Source organism: Myotis daubentonii, chromosome 2 (genome assembly GCF_963259705.1).
Source record: "Myotis daubentonii chromosome 2, mMyoDau2.1, whole genome shotgun sequence".
Taxonomy (NCBI): Eukaryota; Metazoa; Chordata; class Mammalia; order Chiroptera; family Vespertilionidae; genus Myotis; species Myotis daubentonii.
In genome coordinates, this window is record NC_081841.1 from 2,480,498 (window position 1) to 2,508,487 (window position 27,990).

Below are 27,990 nucleotides of genomic sequence, written 5' to 3' on the forward strand. Positions count from 1 at the left end.
CCCCGCCCCCATCCAGCTGGCATGAGCGCCTCTTGCTCAGTGTACTGAATGAACAGAGGAGTGAACATGTGTGTGCTGCCCAGGGACACGCGTGTGTGTGTGTGTGTGTGTTTATTGGGCACCTACTATGTGCTAAATTCTTCATCTAGCTTCCTCCTCACACTCACCATATGCAATAGGTATTACTGTTCCCCTTGAACAGACTGAAGGACAGAGGATTGACCGTCACTGGGCCAAGCTGGAAAGTGGCATTGGAATTGCTGGCAGGGGGCTGTGTGGCTCCGGAAGGGGCTTTACGTTGTCAGAAAAGAGAGAAGGGACAGAGTCACAGGCGGCCCCAGGAGGGCTGCTCCAAAGAGGACCAGCTGACAAGCCTTCCGTTCACCTCCCAACACACAGACGCCCTGCCCTGTGCCCTGGACCACACCCGCCACACACAACACACCACGCAGCCTCACATGGTGCACATATCCCCTTACACACACATGCTGCAGACATGCTAATGGAAGGGGGTTAATGAAGCCTGTTGGACACACACATACACTCACACACACACACACAAACACACATCCCGTATCACATTTCTGTTGCCCTAGGGGCTAGGCCAGTGATGGCGAACCTTTTGAGCTCGGCGTGTCAGCATTTTGAAAAACCCTGACTTAACTCTGGTGCCGTGCCACATATAGAAATTTTTTTATCTTTGCAACCATAGTAAAACAAAGATTTATATTTCTGATATTTATTTTATATATTTAAATGCCATTCAACAAAGAAAAATCAACCAAAGAAATGAGTTTGCGTGTCAGAGGTTCGCCATCGCTGGGCTAGGCAGATGGCTGAAAGGGCTGTGAGGCGGACGCTGGGCAGCAGGCGGCTGCATGGGGTAGCCCAAGGCTTTGCTGGCCGGAGAAGGGAGGAGGGCAGCCTAACCTGTGCCCCTTGGAAAAGTCTGTCTGGCCCCCCTTCTCCAATCTTGGGTCGGCCCGCACCCCAGCCCACCCCAGCCCCACCCGCACTCCAGCTCAGCCCTCCTCACTGGGCCCTGAAAGTCTGCAACAGGCTGCTCTGAGGTCTCCACTCACCAATCCACATCCGCCTACCCCCACCACACCCCACCCAGCCTTGCTAAGGCCCGGGGACGGGCAGGAGCACCCACTGTGCTAGCAGCTGTCAGTGTAGATGGGGAAGCCGAGAGGACACACGTGTGTTGGGCGTGATGAGGCCGCAAAGAGAAAGTTGGGTGAGAGACGGACACCTTTGGAAGTAAAAGGGCAAGACACAGACTGAGAGATGTTTGCAAAGTCATAACTGGATAATACGACAGGCTACCCAATTTTTAAGAAACTGGCCAAAATATTCGAACACAATATTCATCAAAGAAGACATGGGTGGCAAATAAGGACCCGAGAAGATGCTCAACATTAATATACAGTGAGGCTACGCACATCAGAGGCCCAGTGAGATGACCAGCGCACACCACCCAACGGCCATCCCAGCCCTGCCTGGACGGGACGAGCTGAGCTCCCGCAGACCCCGGGGGGGGGGGGGCGAGAACGTGGGGTGGTCCACCCCCCTATCAGAGGGACTGGAACCAAACACCAAGTGCTGGTGAGGGTGCCGCTGGTGAAGCTGGCCCGCCCGCAGGTCGCTGGTAGGATTGTAAAATGATTTCCAGCCAGGAAACAGTTGGGCAATTTCCCTTCAAAGTAAACAAGCTCATTGTGCGAGCCAGCAATCGCACTCGGTGATTATCCCGGGACAATGGACGCTGTGTTCATGCGAAAACCTCACACAACTGTTCACAGGCGCTGCAGTCACAGTCGCCAAAAACTGGAAACACCCGGCTTGTCTCCCGGAGCTGGGGAAAGTGTGGGGCGTTTCTATCATGGAACCCCACTCACCCGTGGAAAGGAAGGTACGACTGACGCGGGCAGCACTCAGAACACCGCTGAAGGAAGCTGTGCAGATACATGGATGCAAATAAGGACTGTATGATCTCATTCCTGTAACATGTTGAAATAACGAAATTATAGATAGAGCTGGAGAGCAGATCAGTGATGGCTGGGGCGGAGGGGTGGGGGGAAGAGGGGATGGGGAAGGGGCTGGTGTGGCAATGAGCCTAGTGGTGAAGGGTCAGTTCAGTACTTGACGGTGGTGATGACACAACCCACAGCGGCGAGGAGATTGCATAGAAACACGCGGCGTGTTTGTAAGCGGAACTGGGAAGCGCGGTGGGCGGGCGGGCGCCGGCTCCCGGCTGTGCGGCAGTGAAGCGCTGCTTACATGAGCTGTTAGCGGTGAGGAGGCTGGGTGAAGGCTACAGGGACCCTCCTGCGCATTTTCTGCAGTTTCCTTGGAATCGATGATCACTTCAAAACCAAGTTGTTGTTTTTAATGATACAATCACGTTGGGAAACAATTTGGCAGTTTTTTTAAAAAATGAGTCAGGCCCTGGCCCGTTTGGCTCAGTGGATAGAGTGTCGGCTTGCAGACCGAAGGGTCCCGGGTTCGATTTCGGTCAAGGGCACGTACCTCGGTTGCAGGCTCCTCCCCAGCCAGGGCCCTGGTCGGGGCTCATGCAGGAGGCAACCAATTGATGTGTTTCTCTCACATCGATGTTTCTCTCTGTCTTTCCCTCTCTCTTCCACTCTCTCTAAATACCAATGGATATTTAATTTTTAAAAAAAGAGCCAGCCGCCCTGGCTTGTCTGGGCATCATCCCATGCACCAAGAGGCCGGTCACCAGTTCAATTCGGTTGTGGGCTGACCCCTGATGGGGGGGTGAGGGGTGGGAAGGGAGGAGGCATCCGATCAGTGTTTCACTCTCACCTGGATGTTTCTCTCTGTCGAAATAAAATTAAAATGAGTCATACACATACTATACAACCAAGTCATCCCACACCGGGGTATTTACCCAGGAGAAGTGAAAGCAGCTTGGCTGGTGTGGCTCAGTGGTTGGGCGTTGACCCATGAACCAAGGCCACTGGTTCCATTCCTCGTCAGGGCACATGCCTGGGTTGTGGGCTCCATCCCCAGTAGGGGGTGTGCAGGAGGCAGCCAATCGATGATGCTTCTCTTTCATCGATGTTGCTATCTCTATCCCTCTTCCTTCCTCTCTAAAAAATCAATAAAAACATTTTTTTTTAAAGAGAAGTGAAAGCGGTGCCCACAGGGGGATGGGCTGTTCACAGCAGCTCTATTTGGAATAACCCCAAACGGGAAGCGGCCCCATGAGGCCAGGGGAGCCCAGAGAGGTGACCTCCTTGCCCCAAGTCACACAGCCTGGCGACGGAGATGAGCCGCGGCGGCTGCGTGGAAGGGAAGCGGCACCTGGGTGGCGGGGGAGCGCCCAGCTCCGAAGGGCCGCCCTCTCAGCCACGGCGAGGAGGCGTCCCTCGGCACCTGGGCCGGAGCTGCAGAAATGGCTTCAGCGGCCAGCCCAGCACCTCCACCCGCCCGCCTGCCAGCTGGGCTCCCTCTGCGAAGGCTGGATACAGCTGCTTGGAAGTCGGCAAAGGCTTTGCCCCCACTTCCTCCCCCCACCCACCCCCTCCACCCTTCCCACCCCACCCTTGCCCACCCCACCCCTGCCCAGGATCCGGTCGCCCACTGAGGACGGCAGTGCCGCCTCTCCCGACGCCCCTCTGGGTGGCAGCCACAGTGACAGGGACCAGCGGTTGGAGGAGGGGCTGCTGGTCTGCAGACGGCGGGGTGGGTTAGGGGACACTGAGCCTCGGTGGCAGCGAGGTTCTGGGACTGAGGAAGCCAACAGATGCCAGGGTCAGGGGGTCACCCAGGGAGCTGGGGGTGAGGGCGGGCTTCCCGTGAGTTCTTCCTGCCTTCGGGTCCCCATTGCCAGGCCCCGAGGCTGAAGGGCTCTGAGCTCTGCCTTGTCTGTGTCGCACCCCTGAGGGATCTCGGGGCGAGGGAAGGCCTGGCTGGTGTGCTGCCCTCTAATGGCACGTGCTGAGCTGGGGGCAGGGGGAGGTACCACAGAAAAGGATCCGACCTTTAACCTGCCCTCCAGTCAGTCTAGACCAGTCAGTGGTCGGCAAACTGTGGCCCCTCGAGTGTGGCTCTTCCACAAAATACCACGTGCGGGCGCACAGGTACAGTGTGATTGAAACTTCCTGGCCACACTCAAGAGGCCAAAGAGCCGCATGTGGCTCGAGAGCCACAGTTTGCCGACCACTGGTCTAGACCAGTGGTTCCAGCCTCATTTTGGCCACGCCCCACCCAAGCATCTCTAACATCCTGATGCCCGCCCTCCCTGCGACCTAGAATTCTTATTATTCAAAAAGTGACTTCTATGCACGTGGAGGAAGCCTGAAAGGCCATTCACTTGGTCTAAACAGGCTTCCAAAGAACATGGATCCATGAAAGAGAAAAATGAAAGAACAAAAGGGCATTTCACTAAGAAATTGTTTTTTAAAAAATAAGAAATTGTTAAAAAATAATAATATGAAGTGATGTGAAAAAATAGCAAATAAAATTTCAAAACATATAATAGAGAACTGAAATGCAGAAATACGTCACGATATGTATTTATATGCTGTACATGAGACCCCTAGAACCATAAGAAATGCAAAAAAATCACTCATTCTCAAATTGCCCCCTTAAAAATCAAACTGCACCCCCGTGGGTGTGTGCCCCAGTGGGAACCTCTGGTCTAGAGACTGCTTTAGACAATGACAGCTGAGAGCAGGGTGAGGGCGCTGTGATCCAGGCGGAACAATAATGAGGGGTGAGCCTGGCCCGTGTGCTCCATGGTTAGAGCACTGGACCGACGGAAGGGTCCCAGGTTCGACTCCTGATCAAGGGCATGTAAGTGGGTTTCAGGCCCCAGCCCCAGGGCGAATGTGGGAGGCAAAGAATCCAAGTGTCTCTCTCACATCAATGTTTCTCTCTCCCCCCTCCCTTCCACTCTCTCTAAAAACCAATAGAAAAACATCCTCAGATGAGGCTAAAAAATGGTAATAATGAGAGTTGACATACAGGGTTCCATTGATAGGGGAGGAACTGCTAGGAGTGAGGAATCGGTTTTTGGTTTTTTTGTTAATATATTTTATTGACTTTTTACAGAGAGGAGGGGAGAGGGATAGAGAGTTAGAAACATCGATGAGAGAGAAACATCGATCAGCTGCCTCCTGCACATCTCCTACTGGGGATGTGCCCGCAACCCAGGTACATGCCCTTGACCGGAATCGAACCTGGGACCTTTCAGTCCGCAGACCGATGCTCTATCCACTGAGCCAAACCGGTTTCAGCGAGGAATCGGTTCTGGAACTAGACAGCGATGGTGGCTACACAGCATTGAGAATGTGCTAAATGCCCCCGAATTGTTCACTTTAAATGGGTAATTTTATGTCCTGCGACTCTCACCTCCATTTAAAAAATAAACGAGCACGGGCATGGTGTAGAGCAGAAGGCAAGCTCTCATGCGTGTTTAACCAGGGCCGACTTGGGGAAGCGCCGCCTCCCTCTGCTGCGGGGTCTCAGGGAGAGCTGGGGGGGCTCTGGGGAGGGGCCTGCGATGGGAAGGGAGTGTCAGTGCCCAGGCCAGCCTCCTGGGCCTACGGGACGGTCTGGAGGAGCCAGTAGGTGGCCTGGGCACAGCACCCACCACTCCTTCCTCCTGCTCCCGGGCCCAGGGACTCGCTCCCGTGGCTCCTGTGGCTCCCACCACCCGGACTGACCCACAACAGCTTTGGCTTCTCCAGGCCCCTCCCAGCCCCCAGGCTCCTTCTCCCGGCCTCTGCTGCCTGCCTTTGCAGCTTGGGGGTCCCTCTTGTGCGTGTGCCCCCGCAGCACCCCGCATGCCCCCAGAGCACCCGTCAGCCGGCTGGGCTGTGCTCCTGCTCTGACCGCCACGCTCTGACAAACCTCTTCTCCTTCCACGACGGGAAGCAGGCCTGCTACCTGGCTCAGAAGACAGAATTGAATCATCTGAGCAGAGACCCGGGGCTGGAGAGACTCTTCACCCCTGAGTGACCCTGACACCCTCCCGTGTCCTGCAGCCTCTGAGGTCCTCCCACTGGGACCGGAAAGCTGTGAAGGAGCCCAGGCTTGCATGGCCTTGAAGTTCACAGTTTACATCAGCCCATTTCACAGGTGAGGACACTGAGTCCAGAGAGAGAGAGATGAGTGCGGAGGTAACAAGGTGAGTTACCAGCAGGGCTGCACCCAGGACTCATTTTGGTTCCAGGGTTCTAGTACCTCGCAGCCAGCAAACCCAAACAACATCCAATGGCTGCGCACACAGCCCGCTCACGGGCCCTAACGGCGGTCACAGAGGGGCTGGCTTTCCTCTCACAGGCGAGGGTGGACAGCCACGTTCCCACAGCCCCGACTCTGCCTTCGCCACCTTGGCTTTGAGTGAAAATCAGTCCCCTGGCCACGCCCTCGATACACGTGCATTCATTCATTGATTGGCTCACTCTTTCTGTAAATATTTATTGAACTCAAATTCTTGGGAAGAATTTACCAAAATTGCTCCTGCAGTTGGACTCCTGGCCCTGCTCCGCCGTGGGTGGGGCCAGGAGCCTGAGGCCACCGTGCAGGGCCCGCGGGGCTCAGTCCGGGAGCTTGCCGCCATACACCTCGGCCTTGTCCAGCTGCAGCCCCCGGTTCACCGCGGCGTACGCAGGCTCCAAGGTGCCCAGGGGCTTGGGGGCGGCCTCCTGTGTGATCTGGGAGTCGTGTGTGATTTCCCCGTCAGAACCGCCCATGTCCCTGACGGAGAGGATGGAGAGAGCCAGGGTTAGGGGTGCAGAGCCAGCCCGAACCCCGTGAGCTGCTCAGGGGCCTTCCTGCTGAGACATTGCTTTCACAGATGCCGTCTTACGTCTTATGTGTTCGTTCAGTCGACCAGCCTCTCCTGAGCACTCACTGTGGGCCACGTCCTGGGATAAGGAAAGGGTCACCCTTTGGAACTAAGTGAACAGCCTACAGGTTTTACCTTGAGCTGGACACTGGAGGCCATTGCCCCTGTCCCTAAAGAGCTAGGGTTGTACAGGGAGACAGACCACAGCAATGACCACACAGAATGGACAACTCCGGGTGGGAGCCACAGGGGGGCTTCCTGGAGGAGGCGGCAGTTCACCTGGCCCTAAAGGAGAAGAGTGAGGGTACAGGAAGGCATTTCGGGCAATGATAGGAATGGCTGGGGGTCTGGGGCAAAGGTGACAAGCTCTGTGCAGCTGGAGCCAGAGACGATAGCAGGGACAAAGGGAAGAATCAGGCTAACGTGTAACAGGGCCTTGGGGCCAGATTAGGGCGTCGCCCCAAGGGAGGGGCATCACCACCTCCTGACTGCTCCCAGGCTAATCTCATCTATTATTTGTGTTTTCATTAATTAATTTTTTAAATATATTTTTATTGATCTTAGAGAGGGAGAGAGAGAGAAACATCAACAATGAGAGAGAATCATCAGTCAGCTGCCTCCTGCACGCCCCTTACTGGGGATCAAGCCGGCAACCCTGACCGGGAATCAAACCCAGGACCCGTCAGTCCGCAGGCTGACGCCCTACGCACTGAGCCAAACCGGCTAGGGCTGTGTTTTTATTCATTTAAATGTCAGAAGGCAACTTGATTTTCAAGTTCACAGCCCCATCCCCACCCTGGACCCTCCCACATCTTTTCCTGCCTGGCTGATTTCCACCTGCCCCACTATTTCACCTACTCCAGGGAGCTGTCCCACTTGCTGCCCACTCCCCCCGGACAGGCACCCTCGGGACCTCCACAGCCCCGGGGCTCCCTCGCTCTGAGCAGCACCTGCGTGTGACCTCCATCCACCCGTCCTGAGGAGAGAGGGCTCCTGCTGCTCCTTCCTCCAGGAGCCCCGCCTGGTGCGCCAGGTGTGCTGGGCAGCCAGACAGACGGGAGCAGAGCAAGGACGACGGGCCAGGTACAGAAGGTCACCAGGTTGGAAAGCCCCAGTGACAACTGTAAGGTGGGACCTCACCCCCAGGGTGACTTTTTCTCTGGAATCATATCATGGGTCACGTGGTTTAGACCACCTGACCTTTCCTCCCTAGAGATAACATCTGGGCCTCAGCTGCAAAAGCAGCAAAACCAGACAAGTGACACCCTGGCTGCCTCAGGTCCAGCTGCACTGACTAATGACCCTGCCCGGGTGCCGGCCAGTCAATCAGTGGGGACCTAGACCCCTGGTGGGATCGGCCTAAATGGGCAGTCGGACATCCCTCTCACTATCCGGGACTGCTGGCTCCCAACCTCTCGCCTGCCTGCCTGATTGCCCCCTAACCACTCCCCTCCCAGCCTGATTGATGCCTAACTGCTCCCCTGCTGGCCCTGTCGCCCCCAACTGCCCTCCCCTGCCAGCCCAGTCGCCCGCAACTGCCCTCCCCTGCCAGCCCAGTCGCCCCCAACTGCCCTCCCCTGCCAGCCCAGTCGCCCCCAACTGCCCTCCCCTGCTGGCCCGGTCGCCCCTAACTGCCCTCCCCTGCCAGCCATCGTGTGACCATATGGGGGTGGCCATCTTGTGTGAGGGTGTGACCGTCAATTTGCATATCACCCCTTTATTATCTAGGACTAGAGGCCCAGTGCACAAAATGTGTGCATGGGTAGGGTCCCTAGCGGCTGCTGGCTGCTAGCCGGGGCCTTTCATTGTTCCACACCGCCCCCTGCTGGTCAGCACACATCATAGCGAGCAAGCAAACTCCCGGTCTCCTGGTCGAAGGTCGACTTCCCGAGGGGACACTTTGCATATTAGGCTTTTATATAGAGGGATGTTCTACAGTTTGGGTCTTGGCTCTGAATTCGTTCCTAGCCAGAGCCCGAGTACAGAAGTTGCCGAACCCAGGACTGGTCTGACCCCATGGTCAGACACCAGGTGCCCTTCCTGCCTACAACACAGGCAGGATCTGCCCTGCCCGCCTCCGGCTCCCACAGCACCTGCTCCTGCCCTGATTCACGCCCTGCTCAATCCTCCCAGGAACAATGGGCTGTGCGCACACCTGTCTGCCACCAGGCAGCCCCGATGGCTGCTGCAGGTCCCCCGGAGGCTGAGTCTGACCCAAACAGACACACATCAGGGCTGGGAGTGAAGTCAGGAGACTGGGCTCTGGTCCCGCCTGTGTTGACTGGCTGTGGGACCTTGGGCCACCCTTCTCCCTCAGGCCTCAGTTTCCCCACCTGGACTGCAGTTGGATGAATTACAATGACAACAAAATGCACTACTTGTTCAGCTCCTGGGCGATTCCTTGAAGACTAGGGATTATCTCACGTGACCTTCACAACCCTTCACGTGACTTTCACAACCCCAGGGAGGGTAATATCTATTAGTATCTGCCTTCTGCGGAAGGGGATCCTCAGGCACCGGAGATAGGATACGTGCCCAAGCTTGTGCATTGGTAGGTGTCAGACCTGGCATCTGCCCACAAACCCCTCCCACCAGGCTGACCCTGACCCTGGGAGCCCCAGGACTCAGCCCCCACTCCCAGGCCCCACCCCGCCCAGGGGTAAGGCGGCTCCCTTGCCTGCTGGGCTCCCTCTGCCTCCGAGGACCCTCCCAGGGGAGCGTGTCCGCATGTCCCCGAGTCCTGCCTCCGGCTGTGGGTACTCACACGAGGCTCAGGACGATGGCGCCGGCAAAGCCCAGGAGCAGGAAGAAGGGCAGGGAGCCCAGGATGGACGTGATGACGATCATGCCACCGCTCCGCCGGCCGGGCCACGTGTCGATTGCCAAGTACGGGGTGACTAGCAGGACACAGGCCCATGACTCCCCAGACGCTGCACCCCCAGCCCTCCCAGGATGCACAGCGTCTTCCCAGCCCTGGTGGCTGCTGGCTCCCAGCAGCAGGTCCCAGGGACGAGGGGGACCCAGTTCCGGGACTGTCTCCCCCTGCCTTGAGGTGCGTGTCCCCACATCCCAATTCCCAACTTTCTCTTGAGTGTGTCTGGTCTCTTCCTCCTTTTTTAAAAATAGTTTTTTATTGATTTCAGAGAGGAAAGGAGAGGGAGAGATAGAAACATCAATGATGAGAGAGAATCATGGACCGGCTGCCTCCTGCACACCCCCTACTGGGGCTGGAGCCCACAACCCGGGCCTGTGCCCTGAACGGGAATCGAACCATGACCTCCTGGTTCACAGGTTGATGCTCAACCGCTGAGCCACACTGGCCAGGCTCTCCCTCTTTTAACTGTCTCTGTGCATAACTTTCAGTTACACAGGCCTTCGGGTGAGGTGGGTGGGATGCAGATTACAAACTATTTAAGGCGAAGCAGAGGGCCCTGGGCGATGGAGCAGGTGCCCAGGGCTCCCCCTGCTCTGGCCAGTGTCAAACAGTGTCCAGGGGAAGACTCAGTTGTTTTAAAATGCATTTTCCTCATCACCCAGTGGCCTGCCTGTGTCTGGGAGCATTTTCAGAGTGACAACCCAAGTCTGCTTTCCCAGGTTCCCTTGAGGAACCTTCCCCACACACCACCATCCACTCCCGCCCGCCCCCCGCCCACTCCCACCACTCACTCCGGTTGGTTCGGATGGGGTCCGACCACAGGGTCTGGTCCTGCACCAAGCCCGAGGACATATTGACGAGGACGTACTTGAACCTGAAAGGAGACGGAGCTCGGATGACTTCCATCCATCCTGTGAGCCCGGCCACCTGGAGGTGGGAGGGATTAGGGTGGCTGGAGTGGGGGACAGAGCGGGGACTTCTAGATGGCAATCCAGGAGGCCACGGGTGGGCTCTGGGCAACAGAGCGGTGCTGGGCTTTGCATCAGCACCTTCGCTGAATATCACTGCCGGGACCCTTTCCTGAGCTCAGGTGCCACCTCCTCCAGGCAGCCCTCAGCATCAGGGGTCCCCTCCAGACTCTCCCTCCGGGAGCCCCTCTGCTCCTCTATGGCCTGCATGACGCGTGTAGTGTATCTGATGAGTGTTGACCCTTCATCCTCCTTGCACTTTTGCGTTCCACTGCTCCCAGCCTGGCCGTTGGTCCCACAAACGGGGCTTGAATAATAATATCCATTCCCACACCCATGGCTCTGGGATAAGGCCTACATTTTACATGAAGAAAACCCCACCCAGCATTAGAATCCTAAAGGAAGATCAGGAGCTACAGTACCAAATGCCCATAGCCGACTGAAGGTCAGTTTAAAATGATGGATGTTCTGAGAACTAAGAAATTGACAGCCTCTAGCTCAACATGTAAAGAAGCAAAAATAAGGCTCCTAAAATCTCTAACCCCCGCTTCTCCGGGGCGGGAAGAGGCTGGGACACAGATGTGTCCCCAGGCGGTGAGCTTTGCCATCCAGGAGGAGGGAGAGATCCAGGTCAGCAGGGAGGGAGGCTGAGGGGGGCAGAGGGGACAGGGCTCCTGTCCTGCCTGGTGACTGGGGCCAAAGGAAGGGAGGGGAGAGGATGGCAGGGGAGTGATGGCCTGGCCCCCACGTGCAGCCTGGGAGGTACGGAGACCCCAACCTAGGCATCTCCATGGTAACAAGAGAGGCTTTGGCACCAGGTAAGCCCCCTGGCCATGGGTCGGGGCTGAGCCCCCACCTGTGGGCATGGCTGAGGGACCCACTGTGGTGGGGTGGCCACACCCAGGTGCGCGGGAGGGAGGCAGGAAAAGCAGAGGGTGGGCTGGGAGCTGGCGAAGCTTCAGCCAGGCCTCCCGGTCATGCTGGGCCCCAGCTTTCCACCAGGTGGCTCCCTCCCGCTCCGGACCACAATGTCCTTCCCCGTCAAGTGCAGGGGGTTGTGTGGGTGACTGCCACCTGGGTGATGGGCCGGGACCAGGTGCATAACTTGTGCAAAATGAAAATTCAGGACCCTTGTTGCAAAACTGAGAATTTCAAGCCAAGTGGGGGCTCTTCTGAGCACGGGGCCCTGTGCCCAGCAGCACACCCCGGAAGCCCTTTATGGGACCCGAGATGGTCTTGGCACATAGTAGGCTCTTCAGACATGTGGCCTCTCACACACGGGGTCTTCCCAAGTCAGGCGAGGCTGGGGCACACTGCTGGCTCGCGCAGGTACCCACACCCACCTGTACTCCGTGGCCGCCGACAGGGGCGGGTTGCAGAGGCCCTGGAAGTTAGGGTCCGACAGGCAGGTCCCATTGTCGCCCACCCTGATCAGGTATGCATTCAGGATCTCCGAGGCCCGGGCCACATCCCCCACGGCGTCCAAGCTGGGCAGGTCGCTGCAGGGGGTCAGCTCAAAGACCGCGGCCTTGTAGGGGCCCGTCCTCCCTCCTGCCGTCTGCTGGAACGTGGAGCTGAGCGGGGTGTTGGTGCCGTCCTGCACGGAGGCGTTCCTGGAGCTGGCTGTGGGGGTGGTGCCGGGAGTGAGGTCCCGGCCACCCCAGCTCAGTCACTCACTCAGTCATTCATCAAACGCCCCCCGAGCACCCTCTGAGCCAGCGCTGTGCTGGGCCCCGGGTCGCAGGCACGCACAGGCTCAGTCCCCACCCTCAGGGCTCCCTGTGCAATGGAGGTGCCGGCCCTGTGTGCAGCTCTCATGCACACCCTCCTGGCACAGGCCTGTAAGCCTCCCACCCGACAGCCACTGTCGCTTCCTTGCCGAGAGCCCTGGATTCTGCCTGGTGTGAAAGAGAAAAGGAGGGTCACAGGCTCAGGGGGAGCAGCCAGACCTGACCGGCCCTCCGTCTCCTCCTGCCCAGCGGGTGATGAGGCCTGGGAACTGGGAGAGAAAGGCCCGCCAGCCCACAGCTCGGGCCCAGGCAGGCGGCCAATCAGTGTTCGCTGGAAAAGTGACGTTGATGACCTGAGTGAGGTGCTGTAAGTGGCTGGTTGCTAGAAATGTAAGAGGTGGGCACTGGGTTCCTTTGTGACCGGGGAAGGCTGGACCGGAGCCAGCAGGTTCGCTGGGAAACACCGACCTGGAGCCGCCTCGGGGAGAGCTGGGCCTGAGGGCCAGAGCCTGGGTTCGCCGTCCGCTCCGGCGGCCCCGTGAGTCCCTCGGCCCCTCGGAGCCTTCATTCTTTGCTCTGTGACGGGCAACCTAATGCATGTGACGCCTGAACTATGGGGGGGGGGGGGGGCGGGCACAGGGGGAATCTGCATATCCCTTTCGACTCCCGAAACTTAACCAATAGCCTTCTGTGGAGGGAGGCCTTATCAATAACATCAACAGTCAGTTAACACTTCTTGTGTACGTATATGGGTTCCAGATTGTATTCTTATAATACAGTAAGAGAAAGGAACTGTCGTAAGAAAAAACGCAGTTACAGTATTTGCTGAAAAAAATCTGCATCTAAGTGAACCCGTGCAGCTCAAACCCTGCTGCTCAAGGGCACTTATTTACCTGTGGGCAGCCGTAAATATCAGCTCTCGGGGCGCCAGGCACCTGCGTGAGGCGGTGGGTGCTCGGAGGCCGGTGCTGTCATAACGCCCCCCACACAGGGTGTCCCTCAGGGCCCAGCCCGCGCTGGCTCAGGCAGACACAGTCAGGCTGGTGAGGTGCGGGGGTGGTTTCCTCACAGGGAAGGAGCACCCCTCCACCTCCCCCCCCCTCCGTGGACAGGTCAGACCCGTTCAGCGTGGCTGTGGCCGTGGCCGGAGGGGAGCAGGGCCCTCACCCGAGTCGAGCAGGACGTAGAGGTAGATCTCATAGGTGCCGTTGAGGGCCTCTGTGCTGTCAAACATGCAGAGCGGTTTCTCCAGGGCCACGGTGCTCAGGGTGGGGTTGTTGGTGGCAAAGGTGACACTGGCCAGCTGGGGCTGGAGGGTCACACCTGGGGGAAGCAGTGCAGACAGGGCCTGACCCCGCAGAACTGTCCACACCGCGGGCACCCTCTGCGTCCTCCTAACACACACACACACACCCCACCCAGCCAGCCACACACACACACACACACACACACCACCCAGCCAGCCACACACACACACACACACATCCCACCCAGCCAGCCACACACACACACACACACACACACACACCCCACCCAGCCAGCCACACACACACACACACCACCCAGCCAGCCACACACACACACACACACACACACACCACCCAGCCAGCCACACACACAAACACACACACACACACCCCACCCAGCCAGCCAGCCACACACACACACACACACCCCAGCCAGCCAGCCACACACACACACACACACACACACACACCACCCAGCCAGCCACACACACACACACACACACCCCACCCAGCCAGCCACACACACAAACACACACACACACACCCCACCCAGCCAGCCAGCCACACACACACACACACACACACACACCCCACCCAGCCAGCCACACACACACACACACACACACACACACCACCCAGCCAGCCACACACACACACACACACACCCCACCCAGCCAGCCACACACACACACACACACACACCCCACCCAGCCAGCCACACACACACACACACACCCCACCCAGCCAGCCACACACACACACACACACACACCCCACCCAGCCAGCCACACACACACACACACACACCACCCAGCCACACACACACACACACACACACACACACACCACCCAGCCAGCCACACACACACACACACACACACCACCCAGCCAGCCACACACACACACACACATCCCACCCAGCCAGCCACACACACACACACACACCACCCAGCCAGCCACACACACACACACACACACACACACACCACCCAGCCAGACACACACACACACACACACACACCACCCAGCCAGCCACACACACACACACACACACACCACCCAGCCAGCCACACACACACACACACACACACCACCCAGCCAGCCACACACACACACACACACACACCACCCAGCCAGCCACACACACACACACACACACACCCCACCCAGCCACCTGGCCAGGCACCGGCAGGCCAACTGAACCGCCGCCCCCTCTCTCCCTCCACAGCCCTGCAGAGCCCCACTGCCCCTCCTAAGCACCCCTTCCCGGCAGCCCAGTCGTGGAGCCCCCCCTTCTTCACCTGAGCCCTGGTAACAAGCCCTCCCCATCCCCTGCTCCCTGGTGTGCCCATCTGACCCTGTCCTCTGCGGCCAGGCCCTGCCCTGGCCCCGCTGCCCTCAGTGCAGTCCCGCCTCTGGCGGGGCAGCGAGGTCCGGACAACTTGGCCTTGCTTCACGGGGTCTCCAGCCTCTCCTCTAGGCACACGCTTCACCCCGAGCTCCAGCCCCTCGGGTGGACAATGGAGAGGTTCCCAGGATAGTCCATGCCACCTCCCTCCCTCTGAGCGGCCGGGCTGTGCCTTCATCGGGAGCATCCCTTCATCCCCCATCCAGGCAGCCCCCCAGTCTAGTCCAGTGCCTTCTCTGCTCCCCACAGCCCCACTCCCTGTCTGTCTTCCGCGGCACCCACCACAGGGCTCCCCCCACCCCTGGGCCCTGGGAGCCCCAGCAGAGGAAGCTTGTAAATCAGGGTTGGCGATGGTTAATCCCGGGCTCCCGAGCGGCACGGGGCCCGCCGCGGAGCAGGCGCCCGCCGTTCCCGGCGAATAAATGCAGTTCCCTCCCCACCGCCCCGTCCATCCGGGCCCCTCTCTCCACTCCTCGGGAGGGTCCCGGCGCAGGACACGCCCCAGGGCGCAGCTGCCCGCCCTCCCGGAGCTCGGCCCCCTCCTCTCATCACCGCTTACCGAGGCACAAGCGCAGGCAGCCGAGGGCCAGCCAGGCCCCGAGCGAAGGCATCGCCCGGGACGAGCCACGAAGGAGCGGGGCGGCCGGTCCCGCGGACGAACTCCGCGCCTCTTCCCCGCCGCACACCTGCCAGCCCTGAGCTCTCGGCGCCCCGCCCCGCCCCCGCCCGCTCCGGCCAATCCGCGGCCTCCTGGAGGACTATTTACATACGTCCCGCCCCCGCCCCGGCCAATCCGCGGCCTCCTGGAGGACTATTTACATACGCCCCTCCACGCCACGCCCCGGGCTCCCGGCCCGCAAGGTGCCCTGCAGAAGGCATCAGGCCTCGGTCCGTGCGGGAGCTGTTACCAAAGTGCCTACTGAGTGCAGAGGCCTGGGCCTGCTTTCACCGTGTCTCTCGCGTAATGATACCTGAGGTGCGGGGAGGCAAGCCACCCCTCTCTGAGCCTCAGTTTCCATCCTGTAAAATGGGGACTCTAATTCCTCCAACTGCTCATAGAGACCCTACTAAGTGTCAGACCCTCACTGGCTCTTGCGAAGAGGAACCAGGTTAACCAGGGGAAGCGCTGCCATGGGCCCTGGTCGGGCACTCAGTGGTTAGAGCATCATCCCCATCCCCGTCCCCATAGGCCAAGGCTGCAGGTTTGATCCCCAATCAGGACACATACAAGACTCAACCAGTGAATGCATAAATAAGTGGGACAACAAATCGATGTTTCTCTCTCTCTCCCTCTCTCTCTCTCTCTCTCTCTCAAAACTTTTATTTTTAAGTGCTATCATGGAAGCGTAAGCCTTGAAGTCCTGGGTCTGTGCGGGTCTGGAGGTCTGTGGCTGACCCTTTCAGCTCCCCACAAGGCCAAGGCCGCACGCGGACGCCCTGGAAAGGCCCAGCTGGTGGAGCGCAGGGGTCCTGCTGCCCAGACCGGGCACTTCAGACGGGATGGAACAGGATGAGGCCCGCCCAGGGGGAGCACCGGAAAATAGTGACGCAGCTCCGCCTGGACTAGCGGCTCCTTCCAGCACCAGGACCCATGCCCCTCTCCGAGCGCACCTTAAAGATGACATTTTACATCTATCACTGAAAGTAGATCTGCAGGGATGGGGAGGACTAGCCCTGGAACTGCGAACAGTAATACAAGCGAGCCCCTTGCCAACGGAGCCAGCGCCCCATCCCAGAGGAGCGGCCGCGTGTCAGACCTCACACCCTGGAATGTGGAAACGAAGCTGGGCAAAGTAACCTTCCGACGGGCCCACGCAACCTCGCTTCCCGAAGAATCTGCAGTCATAACGAGGCGGCCGTTCCGACCAAGCACCGGGCCGGTGGCTCCTGGACGGAAATGAAACAGTGGTTAGAACTCGAGGCGCTGAGCTATGTCGTCTGCACAGCAGAAGCGCCTCCCCCTGTGGATGCCACGGCTCCCCTTCCCTGTCACGTACATGCCCATCGCCTGCCTCCCAATAAGAGAGGAGGTGGGTTCCTGCCAGAATCGATGGCCCTGAATAGCTATCCTGATCGATCTTAACAAATGCGTGTGCCCGTCCTTGAAAGGCCCTTTCGTTCTTAGGTGAACTGAGCCCCATAGAAACCAGTGACCCCGTGCATTGCGTTGATGACAGTCACATGCAGGAACACGGGAAAAAAAAGACCGTCCGAGAGGACTGGACCGAGCTTGGCTGCCTGCACGTCCTCGGTGGAGATACTCTCTGGACAAGGGGACTGTCACAGAGCCCGGGGGAGGCGGAGCCGTTCTGAAGGAACTTGGGACCCAGGCCTCACTCACTGCAGATGACAGAGAATGGAAAGGAGGAGAGAGAGAAACTTTATGGTGTTCTGTTTTTGTTTATTAAACTATGCTTTTATTGATTTTTAGAGAGAGAAGGAGAGAGAGGTAGAAACATCCATGAGAGAGAAACACCGATCCGCTACCTGCTCCACGCTCTCTACTGGGGATGGAGTCTGCAACCGGACCTGTGCTCTGGGCAGCAATCAAACAGGTGGCCTCTTTGACGTATGGGAAGATGCTCAGCCACTGAGCCACGCCAGCGGGGCCAGGTGTTCTTAATTAGAAGTGTTGCTAAAAAAAAAAAAATAACGATGAATTCCAAGCCCTGTCTCCTGGAAGGGCGTGGATGCAATGAGCTCCCTGCGCACTCTTGGATCCGAAATCCCATTCCCCAGGGACAGGCACCAGGCCCCTTGGAGCGGGGTGGCCCTAGGACTGGCTCGGGAAAGGTCAAGAAGAGCCGAGGAAGGACAGGAGAGCGGAAGGGTCACGGGCTGGGCAGAGGCGCTGGCACAGGAGGCTGGTGAAAGCCAGGATGGGAGGATGTTAGGGAACACGCTGGCAGGGATCTGGGGACACCAACGTGACGAAATGAGCCGAACATCACCGATAAAGGGACGGACGACGGGCTGAGCTCAAGGGCTTCCGGGGTCATGGCTCTGAGAAGCGCTGCTCTTGTCCCAGAAGTGAAATCCGAATCGAATCAACGCGAAACAGACTTCCTGCCAGCCAGCTCCTGGATGCGTGGACAATGTCAGTGTCATGACCGACAAAGGCAACCACAAGGGAAAACACTGGGGACCGAAGGAGACCGGGGGACAGGACCAGCTGCCCCCCGCGGCCCTCGACTAGTCCTCAGGTAAAAACTGATCACCTGTCACAAACACTATTGTAGTCAGGGCGGCAACGAGAGAAATCCGTATTGGGGAATGTGTACTGGATGACAGTATTGATTCCATGTTAAATTTCCCAGGCGTGACCACGGTGTTGTGGTTACGAAAGAGGCACACGCCGGAGTCTGATGGGTGAAGTGCCACAGTATCCGAAACAAATAGGCACACACTTGTATATGGAGTGAGAGAGAGAGCAAGCGATAAAGAGAACGTGGCATAATGTTAGCAGTTGGTGAATATGGGCATTCATTGTGCTGTTCTGCAAGTGTTTCTATAGCTTTGACATTTTTTTAAGTTAAAATATTGGCCCGGCTGGTATGGTTTGGTGGTTGACCATTGACCTGAGAACCAGGAGGTCATGTTTCCATTCCAGGTCCGGGCACATGCCTGAGTTGCAGGCTCGATCCCCAGTAGGGGGCGTGCAGGAGGCGGCCGATCAATGATTCTCTCATCGTTGATGTTTCTATCTCTTTCTCCCTCTCCCTCCCTCTCTGAAATCAATAAAAACATTTAATTTTTTTAAATGCTGGGAATGAGATTCTGAGCTCCGCCAGAAACCCACTGTTCCTCTCTCTGGGCCTCAGTTTCCCCCCTGTGAAATGGGGAGGGCTCTCAGCACTGACGTGCCAGGAGCGGAGATCAGATCCTATCTCCAGGGAACAGAAAATGCCCCGAGATAAGAAACTCTTGAGCAAACGGTGGGGTGTTCCTCCGAGCGTGTTTATGGGCTGACATTTCTCGTCCAGCGATAGTGTGTAAACCTGAGTTTATCAGAGGCCGCAGAGCTGGTCTGCCGGCTCAGCCCAAAGCCTGTGAGTGGGAGCAGGCCCGGGAGCTGTCCTTTCTCCAAGACTCGGCAGATCTACGAAAAAACAAGCAAAAGGTCTCTGCTCCCCTGCTTCACCCAAATATGGGGAGAACATTGGGGGGAGGAGTGTTAAAATAATAACCTGCTAAGGCCCCAAAACGGTCTGCAAAAATAAGGTCTTGGCCCTGGCCGGTTTGGCTCAGTGGATAGAGAGTCGGCCTGCGGACTCAAGGGTCCCAGGTTCAATTCCGGTCAAGGGCATGTACCTTGGTTGTGGGCACATCCCCAGTAGGGGGTGTGCAGGAGGCAGCTGATCGATGTTTCGCTCTCATCGATGTTTCTAACTCTCTATCCCTCTCCCTTCCTCTCTGTAAAAAATCAATAAAATATATTTAAAAAAATAAATAAATAAGATCTTGGATTTATGAGCAAGTGCCCACTGCACAGATGCTGACTGTTTGGGGAAAGCGCGGGAGAAAGGAATTAGGGGGCAGGGTCCTTTGGGAGACACCATGGGGGCTGCGGCGGGGGGGGGGGGAGCGGGGAGGCGTGTGGAAAGTGTTCCCCACTGTGGCCTGCCCCCCTGCGTGGACATCTCAAAAAGTGTTTGTAAAGAAAGTGTTTCCCCTCTTTGATCAAGTTGATTCCAGGGCCCTGAGCTGCGTGACTTCGGTCTGTCTGTCTCTGTCCATCAGACCGGCTTCCTGAACCCTGGCCCAGAAGCCTGGGCGGGAGGGAGGCCGCAGAGCAGGAAGCTCTGGCATGTGAAAGGCTATGCAAACCTGGGGTTTATGGGCTGGAAATTCTTGACCCAGAAATGTTTCTCTGAGGGTCAGAGCGGCCTGAGCCAATTTCCATGAGTCTCCTCCTTAGAAGTCAGGGCAGTTGGGGGTACCCCCTCCCCCACCCCTTGCTCTCAGCGTTTGCCACATCAGGGAGGTCCTGGAAGCCCAGCGTTTCTGCCCCTTGAGATTCAGTCACTTGAAAACAGAACAAGCCCAGGCTCCTGGCCCTGGGGGCTCACACACCCCCTCCAGCTCTGAGGGGCGCTCACAGCCCCCCTCGCTCCCAGCTGCAGCCACCCATCCCCGCACCCTCACACCGGCTCTTCCCCCAGGGCCTGGCTCGGCTTCTCCCTGGGCCAGTCCCTGCCCCTTTACAAAGCCTTAGCTTATGTTATTAAAAATACATCTTTATTGACTTCAGAGAGGCAGGGAGAGGGAGAGAGAGAGACATCAGGGATGAGAATCATTGATTGGCTGCCTCCTTCCTGCACGATCCGGGGTGGAGCCTGCAACCAGGGCACCTGCCCCAGCTGGGAATCGAACCGTGACCTCCTGGTTCATAGTTCTGGGCCAGGGGTGGGCAAACTTGTTGACTCGAGGGCCACAATGGGTTCTTAAGCTGGACCGGAGGGCCGGAACAAAAGCATGGATGGAGTGTTTGCGTGAACTAATACATGTTAACACTGCTGCTGGTGAAGGAGCGGAGGGGAGAGCAAGAGAACCCTCCGCTCTTTCGGCTCCGAGGGCCGGATAGAACAGCCGAACCGGCCGGATCCGGCCCGCGGGCCGTAGTTTGCCCACGGCTGTTCTAGGCTCAACCATGGAGCCACCTTGGCCGGGCCGGACATCGGTTTTAGACCTTCTGTTTCTCCTCTTACCATCGAGGCTCTGCAGCCCAGAGAGGGGGAAGCGGCCGGGCCAAGCCGCGCAGCAGCTCAGAGCAGCGGTCAGACTCCGGCGAGCTTCCCGCTCCGGGTGGCGTCCACCAGGGACCTGCCTGTCCTGGGGCTTCTGTGAGCTTGTGGAGCGGGCGGCAGCTCCCCACCTGGTGACACCCGAGCGGTGGCAGGAGGTAGGGGGACCCATTTACCACGTGAATTTAACGAGCGTCCCCCGGTGCTGCCCACTGTCCAGTCCCAGTGCTGGGCACAGACCCCCAGGGGCCCAGAGCAGCTCCTGGAGCCCCGCGTCAAGGTCAAAGGGCAGAGGGTCAGGGGGTCCGCCCCCCTCCCCTTGCCTTGGGGCGGGTGAGGCTTCCTGGTTGAATGGTGGCAAACTGGTTTGTCCATCTCTGGAATGAAGCCGGATTAGACATTAATGTCCCCGTATCTGTGTGATCTGGAGGCTGTCGGGCATGGGGCCGCTCCCGCCCAGCCCCAAATGCTCAGAACGGCTCTCCCTCCACCACAGGGGCCCTCACCCTGGCCCACCCGGGTGGGTCGGCCCCCGAGTCCTCCCTCCATCCTCCACTTCGCCCCACAGCAGCCTGGGAGCCCCGGGGCCCCACCCCACTTTACAGAGGAGAGAACGGTTCTGAGCTGCGTGACTTCCCAACTCCTGGCAGGGCCGGAACCGGCCTCGGGGCTGCCAGTCTGGATGGGCTCCGCTCCCTGCGTCTGGGCCTCCGGGTTCTGGGCGGGGCTGGGGGCCGTGGGCGCTGGAAATGGAGGGGCAGGTGGGGCACCCCCAGGCCATGGGCAGTGGCTGGATCCTGGGACTCCTGCTGCTGGATCCTGGGACTCCCACAACCTTGACCATCCCAGGCACTTCTAGCCAGCCCGCAGGGGCCCGTGTGAGCCCGAGCCACCCCCACCCGGTGCAGCCACCAGCAGGCCCCGCAGGGTGGCACAGGCCGCTGTTCCTGTCCCTCTTTCTGTACCCCCCCCCGCCCCTCCACAGACGGTGCCCCTCCCAGCGCAGATGGGAAGTGGCTCTGACCTGGTGGTTTCTGGCCCTGCCCACCTGCCAGCAGCCCAGCTCTGAAGCGAGTCCTCCCGTTCCGTCCCCATCCTAGCTCAGCCCCAGCTGTCCGCAGGGCTCCATGAACACCGTGGGCCTCTTTCCTGAGAGCCACCTGTGTGCTGGGAATGAACCCCTCCAACAGCCAGGGACAGAGCACAGCCGGCCCTCAGGGCGCCGCGTATGAGGGACAGGGGATAGTCGGCCAATAACCTCACACGGCGTCACATGAAGCCACAACCGGATAAGAAGAGGCTCAGAGAGCACAGAGCGGGCTCGGCCTCTCGGGGCAGGAATGGCGCCAGGGCGGGGCCCTGCTGCGCTCCGAGGGATGCCGGTCCAGCAGGAAAGGCGGTGCTGCGGCCTGCTGCGGGCTCAGGAGGCCAGCAAGCGGCATCGGCCCCTGGCGGGCGGGCAGCACCCACGTTTACCCCAGGTCTGTGTGTGGGGCAAGGAGAGAATCTACTAGAAGCCAGCTGCACCCAGCAAAGAAGCAGGGAAGCAGGGCCTGAGCTCGCTCTCCACCCCTGCAGTCTCCAGCCGGGCCCCACTGGCCGAGCCCTGGGGAATGGGCAGCGGCTCAAGTAGAAATCCCAAATCTCAGAGCCACGGGCTCCGCAGAGAAAGGACAGAGCCGGGCACGAGGGCCGGGTGTCCTGGGGGCCGGTGCGCTAGAGCTTCCAGGCCTGACCTGTTGGGGGTCCCCCGAGGCTTATCTGTGTGACATCTGTGTGTGTGTCCCAGCGCCGCGGCCCCCCCGCCCCTCGCACAGAACACAACCTCCCTGGGGCAGCTTGTGTCCCAGGAGCTGTGCCTGGCACCGGGGGTTTGGAGCGATGGCATGCCTGGCCGACCCTGGGGGAAGTGGGCCCCACTGTCCTGTTTTTATAGCTGAGGTCGCATCCTTCCGGAAAGCTGGGGGCGCAGCGAGAGTAGAAGCCTGGCTTCCAACCCGAAAGGGGAAGAGAGGATAGCCTGGGCCCGTCTCCCAGTCCCAGCCCACAGCACCCCTCTGTGCTGGGCAGCCATTGTCTCCTCAGCCTCCCTGAGAATGGGGGGAGGGGCCCAGCTCTGATACCCCTAGTCCAGTGGTCGGCAAACTCATCAGTCAACAGAGCCAAACATCAACAGTACGATTGAAATTTCTTTTGAGAGCCACATTTTTTAAACTTAAACTATATAGGTAGGTACATTGTTATTAACTTAATTAGGGTCCTCCTAAGGCTTAAGAAGAGCCACACTCAAGGGGCCAAAGAGCCGCATGTGGCTTGCGAGCTGCAGTTTGCCAACCACTGCCTGAGTCCATTTTACAAATGAAGAAACTGAGTCACAGAGCAGTTCGGGAGCTCACCTCAGGTCACGCAGCGGGCCGAGCTGGAGCAGGGTGTGTACCTGGCAGAACCGCTCCTGTCTGTGCCAGGACCCACATTCACGGTGCGGGTGTGAGCCTGAGGCCCCCAGGGGAGCCTGGGGAGCAGGAGGCTCAGTGCTCACATCCAGCCTTTCCCAAGCCGCTCGTGGGCCAGACACACGACCCCGCCCCTCCCGCAAGGTCAACACAGGAGTGAGGGGGTGGGCGGAAGTGGAGGAGGGGGTGGAGGATAACTGGTGATTAAAATAAGTAAATAAATAAATAAAAACACAGGCGTGAAACCCATGATTACAGGGATAGCGGCATCCCTCCGACTCACTGACTTAAGAAAATAATTTCCAACATCTGAGCACTTTACTATTGTCACAAACTGACAACGAGTCTCCCCTGCAGGCTGGGAGGGCCGGTCCTGAGCCTCCAGAGGAATGGGGGGTCCAGACAGAGGACGGGATGGGTGGGAGCCCCGTTACTGAGCGCCTGTGGCCACCCGGCCCTACACAAGGCTGGGAGTGACGCAGGAAAGCTGCGTGGGGCTCCCCGCTCCCAGAGTCATTCACCTGAAAACAATTCCCGAGGGTTCCTGGGCGGCCCAGGCCCATCCCAGCCGGGGGACTCACTGTCCACTGTCCTCAGAGAAGGAAACAGTGACTGACCGTGTGGTCGGGGCCCCAGGAGGCTGTGGGCGCCCAGGGGAGACGCCTTGCCCAGCCTGCCGCCCAGGAAGACTTGCTGGAGGCCGTGGCACCTCAGTGGGTAGAAGGGCCGTGAGGTGCACGGGGTAGGTTTCTGGGGACCCCAGTGGGTGTGCTGGAGCCTCCAGAGTAGGACCCAGCTTGCTGATGCGCTGCCCTTGCCCAGCTCCCATTCCGGCTGCCCAGTGGGGCCGCGCGGGTGTCTGGCGCCCCCTGGCGGCGCCCCGTGGGCGGTTCGGAGTCAGGGCGGTGCTGGCTCTATGGGAACGCGCCCCACCCCACGGAGGACTTACCCGAGTTCCGTAGGAGTCAGAAGAAGGAGAATGGACTTTTGTGTAGAAGAACCCATCTTAGCATACAACTCTGATATATCTGTTTTCATATCGAAGCGGTTGTAAATAGTGTTAATTATTTATTAATATTACTCTTAATGGAGGAAGGGTCCCACAAGGGCAGAAGTGCCCAGGCCCAGGGAAGTCACACTGCGGGCTCCCCTGCGCCTGCCCGCTCTGACCCAGGCCCTCCAAGGTCCCATGGTGAGAGGTTGGGCCCACGTGGATTACCCAGGATCATTTCTCATCTCAAAGGCCATCCCCGTAGTCACTTCTGCAAAACCCCATTTTGCCATGTAAGGGGGCGTATATTCACAGGATCCAGGGGGGAGGGTGTGGACACCTGTGGGGCCATTAGTCTGCCAACACCCTTTTCTTCTCAGTGGTCTTTCAATGTGCATGTCACTTCTTCGAAGAAAACATTTTCATTGTCAGGGCAAATGTGGCTAAACCAGAATTTTTATCAAGGCTTTAAAATCATTTATTATTATTATTATTATTTTGTTAATCCTCTCCTGAGGATATTTTTCCATGGCTTTTCTGAGATAGTGGAAAGAAGGGAGGAAGGAGCGGGTGAGAGAGAGAAACATTGATGTGAGAGAGACACATCAACTGGTTGTCTCTTCCAGCCAGGGCCAGGGAGCAAACCCCCAACCCTGGTACGTGCCCTTAATCGGGAATCAAACCCGAGACCTCTCGGTGTGCGGGCCGATGCTCTAACCACTGATCCATACCAGCCAGGGCCAAATCATTTTTATCTGTGTATAGAGAAGTGCATAAGTTGCCATTGCAGGCAGGGAGGAGTGGCCGGGGAGAGGTCAATGGGGGAAAAAGGAGACATATGTAATACTTTCAACAATAAAGAATTTACATTTTAAAAAAATCGCTGTTGCAGCTTGATTTTTACAAACTGACCACACCCACCCACCCATGTAATCAGCACCCAGATCAAGAAACAGAGCATGCGCTGTGGCCCCAGGAACCCTGCTCATGCCCCCTGTGAGTCCCAAACAGACTCCAGGCCTATTGACATGAAAACATTCCCTATGGGACATCACCTGGCGTGCACTGAAATAAAAAGGAGGGGGCCCAAGTGACGTTCATGTATTCATTCAGCAGATATGTCCTGGCACCTGTCCTGGGCCGGGTGCCAGGAAGTATGGGCTCGTCGAGCCGATGCTGGTCCTATGGCACAGTCTATGGAGGCAGCCATGGGGTGAGCGGGTGCAGGAAGGGAGTTTGTGAAGCGGATAGGAACACAGTGCGTGGGCCAGACCCCATCAGATGGCTGCCCAGGGAACGCGGCTGGGACGGTGAGCACAGTAGTGAAGACAGGATGTGAAGCAAGGGGAACAGCTGAGCAGAGGGAGGGACGCGGGAATAGCTGGGACTTGTGAGTTTGGGAAACAGGCGGGCTCTGGCCATTGGACATGCCGGCCTCTGAGCCTTGCGCAGACGCTTCCACTTCCCACTCCCCCCAGCTCCAATCTCAGCTGTGCAGACTCAGAACTGGAGGCCTAACCCTCAGGCCTGTGCCCCATTTTACAGGTGGGCACACAGGCCTAGAGGAGAGAGATATACCCACGGCCCATCATTCACTTCACTAATTCCCCCCTCACTCCGTGCTTCTTTACAGAGCAAACCCCAGTCCCCAGCCCCAAGCCCAGACATGGGCACAGAATTAGAGGCGAGGCCTGAAGCAGGAAGGCTCTTTGAGGAGGTGACACAGGGGTCCCCCAAACCCGAGGAAGTGAGTTTTACAAGGAATGGGAGGAGGGACAGGGTGGGGCCTGGAGGCAGGACCGTCCTTGCTGGGTCTGAGGAATGGAGGCTAGTGTGCCTGTGGGGATGACTGGAGATTCAGGTAGCTGGGACCCAGCTCTGTCCCTCCCTCTCCATCGCGCCCTGTCCTTGGAAGTGGGCCGCCAGGGGTGCGATCTGGGGGAGGCCTCTGGCTGCTTCACCCAGGTCTTCCTCTGTCTGCAGATGCCAGTACATGGATGGATGCCAGGCCGGACCTTGACCTTCATCGGGATCACATGCCCAGCTGACCTCCTACCTCCTCACCCTCACCCCCCTCAGCCCTATTCAACCCTCAGGGTACACCCCCATAAAGCACAACTGAGGTAACAGGCTCATAGCCCTTGGCCACTCCTGCGCTATGCCAGTGTGGGCGGGAAGGGCTTTGCCATCGGGCCACCTTGAGACCTCTTTTTTTTTTGTTAATTCTCACCGGAGGATATTTTCCCATTACATTTTTTTTTTGAGAGAGAGTGGAGGGAAGGGGAGAGACAGAGAGAAACATTGATGTGAGCGACACATGGATTGGTTGCCTCCTGCAAAAACCCCGACTAGGGCCAGAAATTGAGCCTGAAACCAACGTATGTGCCCTTGGTCGGATTCGAACCCAGGACCCTTCAGTAGAGGACCGACGCCCTATTCGCTGAGCCGAAGTGCCTAGGGCCGGCCCTGAGACCTCTCCATGGGGGATGGGTGTGACCCATTTCTGGGTTCTTCCAGGAAGTTCTCAGCGAAACTAGTCTTTGCAACTTGGTGGCGAGAGGGAGGTTGACAACGGGTGGGAGGGTGACAAAGCCAATCTCGCGCGGGGCAGCACCAGGAAGGAGGCGGCCGGGGTAGGAGGCCGGGAAGCTGCGATGGGCGGGACTCAAGCTGCTGGAGGCGTTCAGGAGCGGAGGTGGGTCTCAGAAAGGGCCGCGGGGCCAGAGCCTGGAGAAGGTGAGTAGCCACCGGGGTGCGGGGGCCAGGCAAGGTCCGGAGACCCTGGGCTGGGGTTCGAGGCGGGATCGCAAGGACCATTTGAGGAAGAGAGTGGTCGGCGGAGGCACGCCTCTCGGAAGTGGGCGGGGCCAAAGAAGGAGAGGGTGGGAGGATTGCGGGGGAAGGGACCGTCCGGCGCGGCCTCGGGGCGGAGGAAGCCGGGCAGGGGACGGGCCTGGTAGGAAGGGGCGGGGCCTGGAGACTCGGGGGAGGGTCAGGGAAGCCGGAGGTGAGTCGGGAAGTGGCCGGGAGGCCGTGTGGGCGGGGCCTGGTGGTCCGCGCGGGGCGTAGAGACGGGGCGGGGCCTAGAGTGTGGGGCGGGGCCTAGAGTGCCGGGCGAGGCCTAGAGGGCGGGGCTAGACCTAGGGTGTGGGGCGGAGCCTAGAGGGATGGGCGGGGCATGGAGGGCGGGGCGAGGCCTGGAAGGCGGGGCGAGGCCTAGAGGGCGGGGCGGCCGGCGGCCCTGAGGCGCGCGGGCGGAGGCGGCGCGGAGTTGCGCTCGCCTCACTGGGCTCAGCGGGCGGCGGCGGCGGCGACGCGCACAAAGGCGGTTGTGGCTTCTCTGGCGCTCGGGGCGGGCGGCGCCGGGGCGGGGGCGGCGGGGCACGCCGGGTGTCCCCGCGGGCGCGGCGCGGGCGATGAGCCGGGGCCCGGCATGGCCTCTGCGCGGCCGCCGGGCTGGGCCTGCGCCTCGGCGCCCGCGCCCGCGGGGCTCCGGGTCGGGCCACCTGTCCTGCCCGCCGCCGCCGCCCCCGAGCCTGCGGGCAGCGCGGAGGCCGAGGAGCGCTCGCTGCAGCGCATGCTGCGCGCCATTGCGGAGGAGCGCGGCCGCTTCAGCCTGCGCCGCGAGGTCTGCGGCCTCGGTGAGTGCGGCCGGCGGGCGGCGGGGCCGGAGCTGGGGCGGCGGGGCCGGGCCGGCCGGGCTGTGCGCGCCTCCGGTGTCTGCGCGTCTCCGTCCCGTGCGTGTCTCTGT

At 59.1% G+C, this 27,990-nt stretch overlaps 2 protein-coding genes across 3 annotated transcripts in view; one reads left to right on the top strand and one right to left on the bottom strand.

Moving 5' to 3' along the window:
• Positions 1–6,534: 6,534 nt before the first annotated feature.
• UPK3A (uroplakin 3A) lies at positions 6,535–15,751 on the bottom strand. Of its 2 annotated transcripts, XM_059680892.1 has the most exons (6): positions 15,611–15,751; positions 13,564–13,719; positions 12,010–12,289; positions 10,490–10,572; positions 9,588–9,720; positions 6,537–6,732 (listed from the first exon to the last, which is right to left on the bottom strand). In XM_059680892.1, the coding sequence occupies exons 1-6, from the start codon at positions 15,660–15,662 to the stop codon at positions 6,573–6,575; spliced, it is 864 nt and encodes a 287-aa protein (XP_059536875.1). In that variant the 5' UTR covers positions 15,663–15,751; the 3' UTR covers positions 6,537–6,572. The 2 variants fall into 2 exon arrangements, with proteins under 2 accessions (XP_059536876.1, XP_059536875.1); XM_059680893.1 differs by lacking the exon at positions 13,564–13,719 and having other exon boundaries at positions 6,535–6,732.
• An 11,732-nt stretch (positions 15,752–27,483) lies between these two features.
• KIAA0930 (KIAA0930 ortholog) overlaps positions 27,484–27,990 on the top strand; it is a 40,538-nt gene continuing 40,031 nt past the window's right edge. Inside the window, exon 1 of the mRNA XM_059681386.1 lies at positions 27,484–27,880. Coding sequence (XP_059537369.1) covers positions 27,673–27,880 — 208 coding nt within the window. The 5' untranslated portion in view covers positions 27,484–27,672. The remainder of the gene's footprint in view (positions 27,881–27,990) is intronic.

Bases quoted from the DNA above. Each gene is read 5' to 3' on its own strand.
- UPK3A (XM_059680892.1), bottom strand. From the start codon at position 15,662: ATGCCTTCGCTCGGGGCCTGGCTGGCCCTCGGCTGCCTGCGCTTGTGC. The intron at 12,290-13,563 runs GTGAGGGCCCTG...CCACCCCCACAG, and splicing joins CTACGTCCTGCTCGACTCGG to CCAGCTCCAGGAACGCCTCC. The intron at 6,733-9,587 runs GTGAGTACCCAC...CCTCTCCGTCAG, and splicing joins GCCATCGTCCTGAGCCTCGT to GGACATGGGCGGTTCTGACG.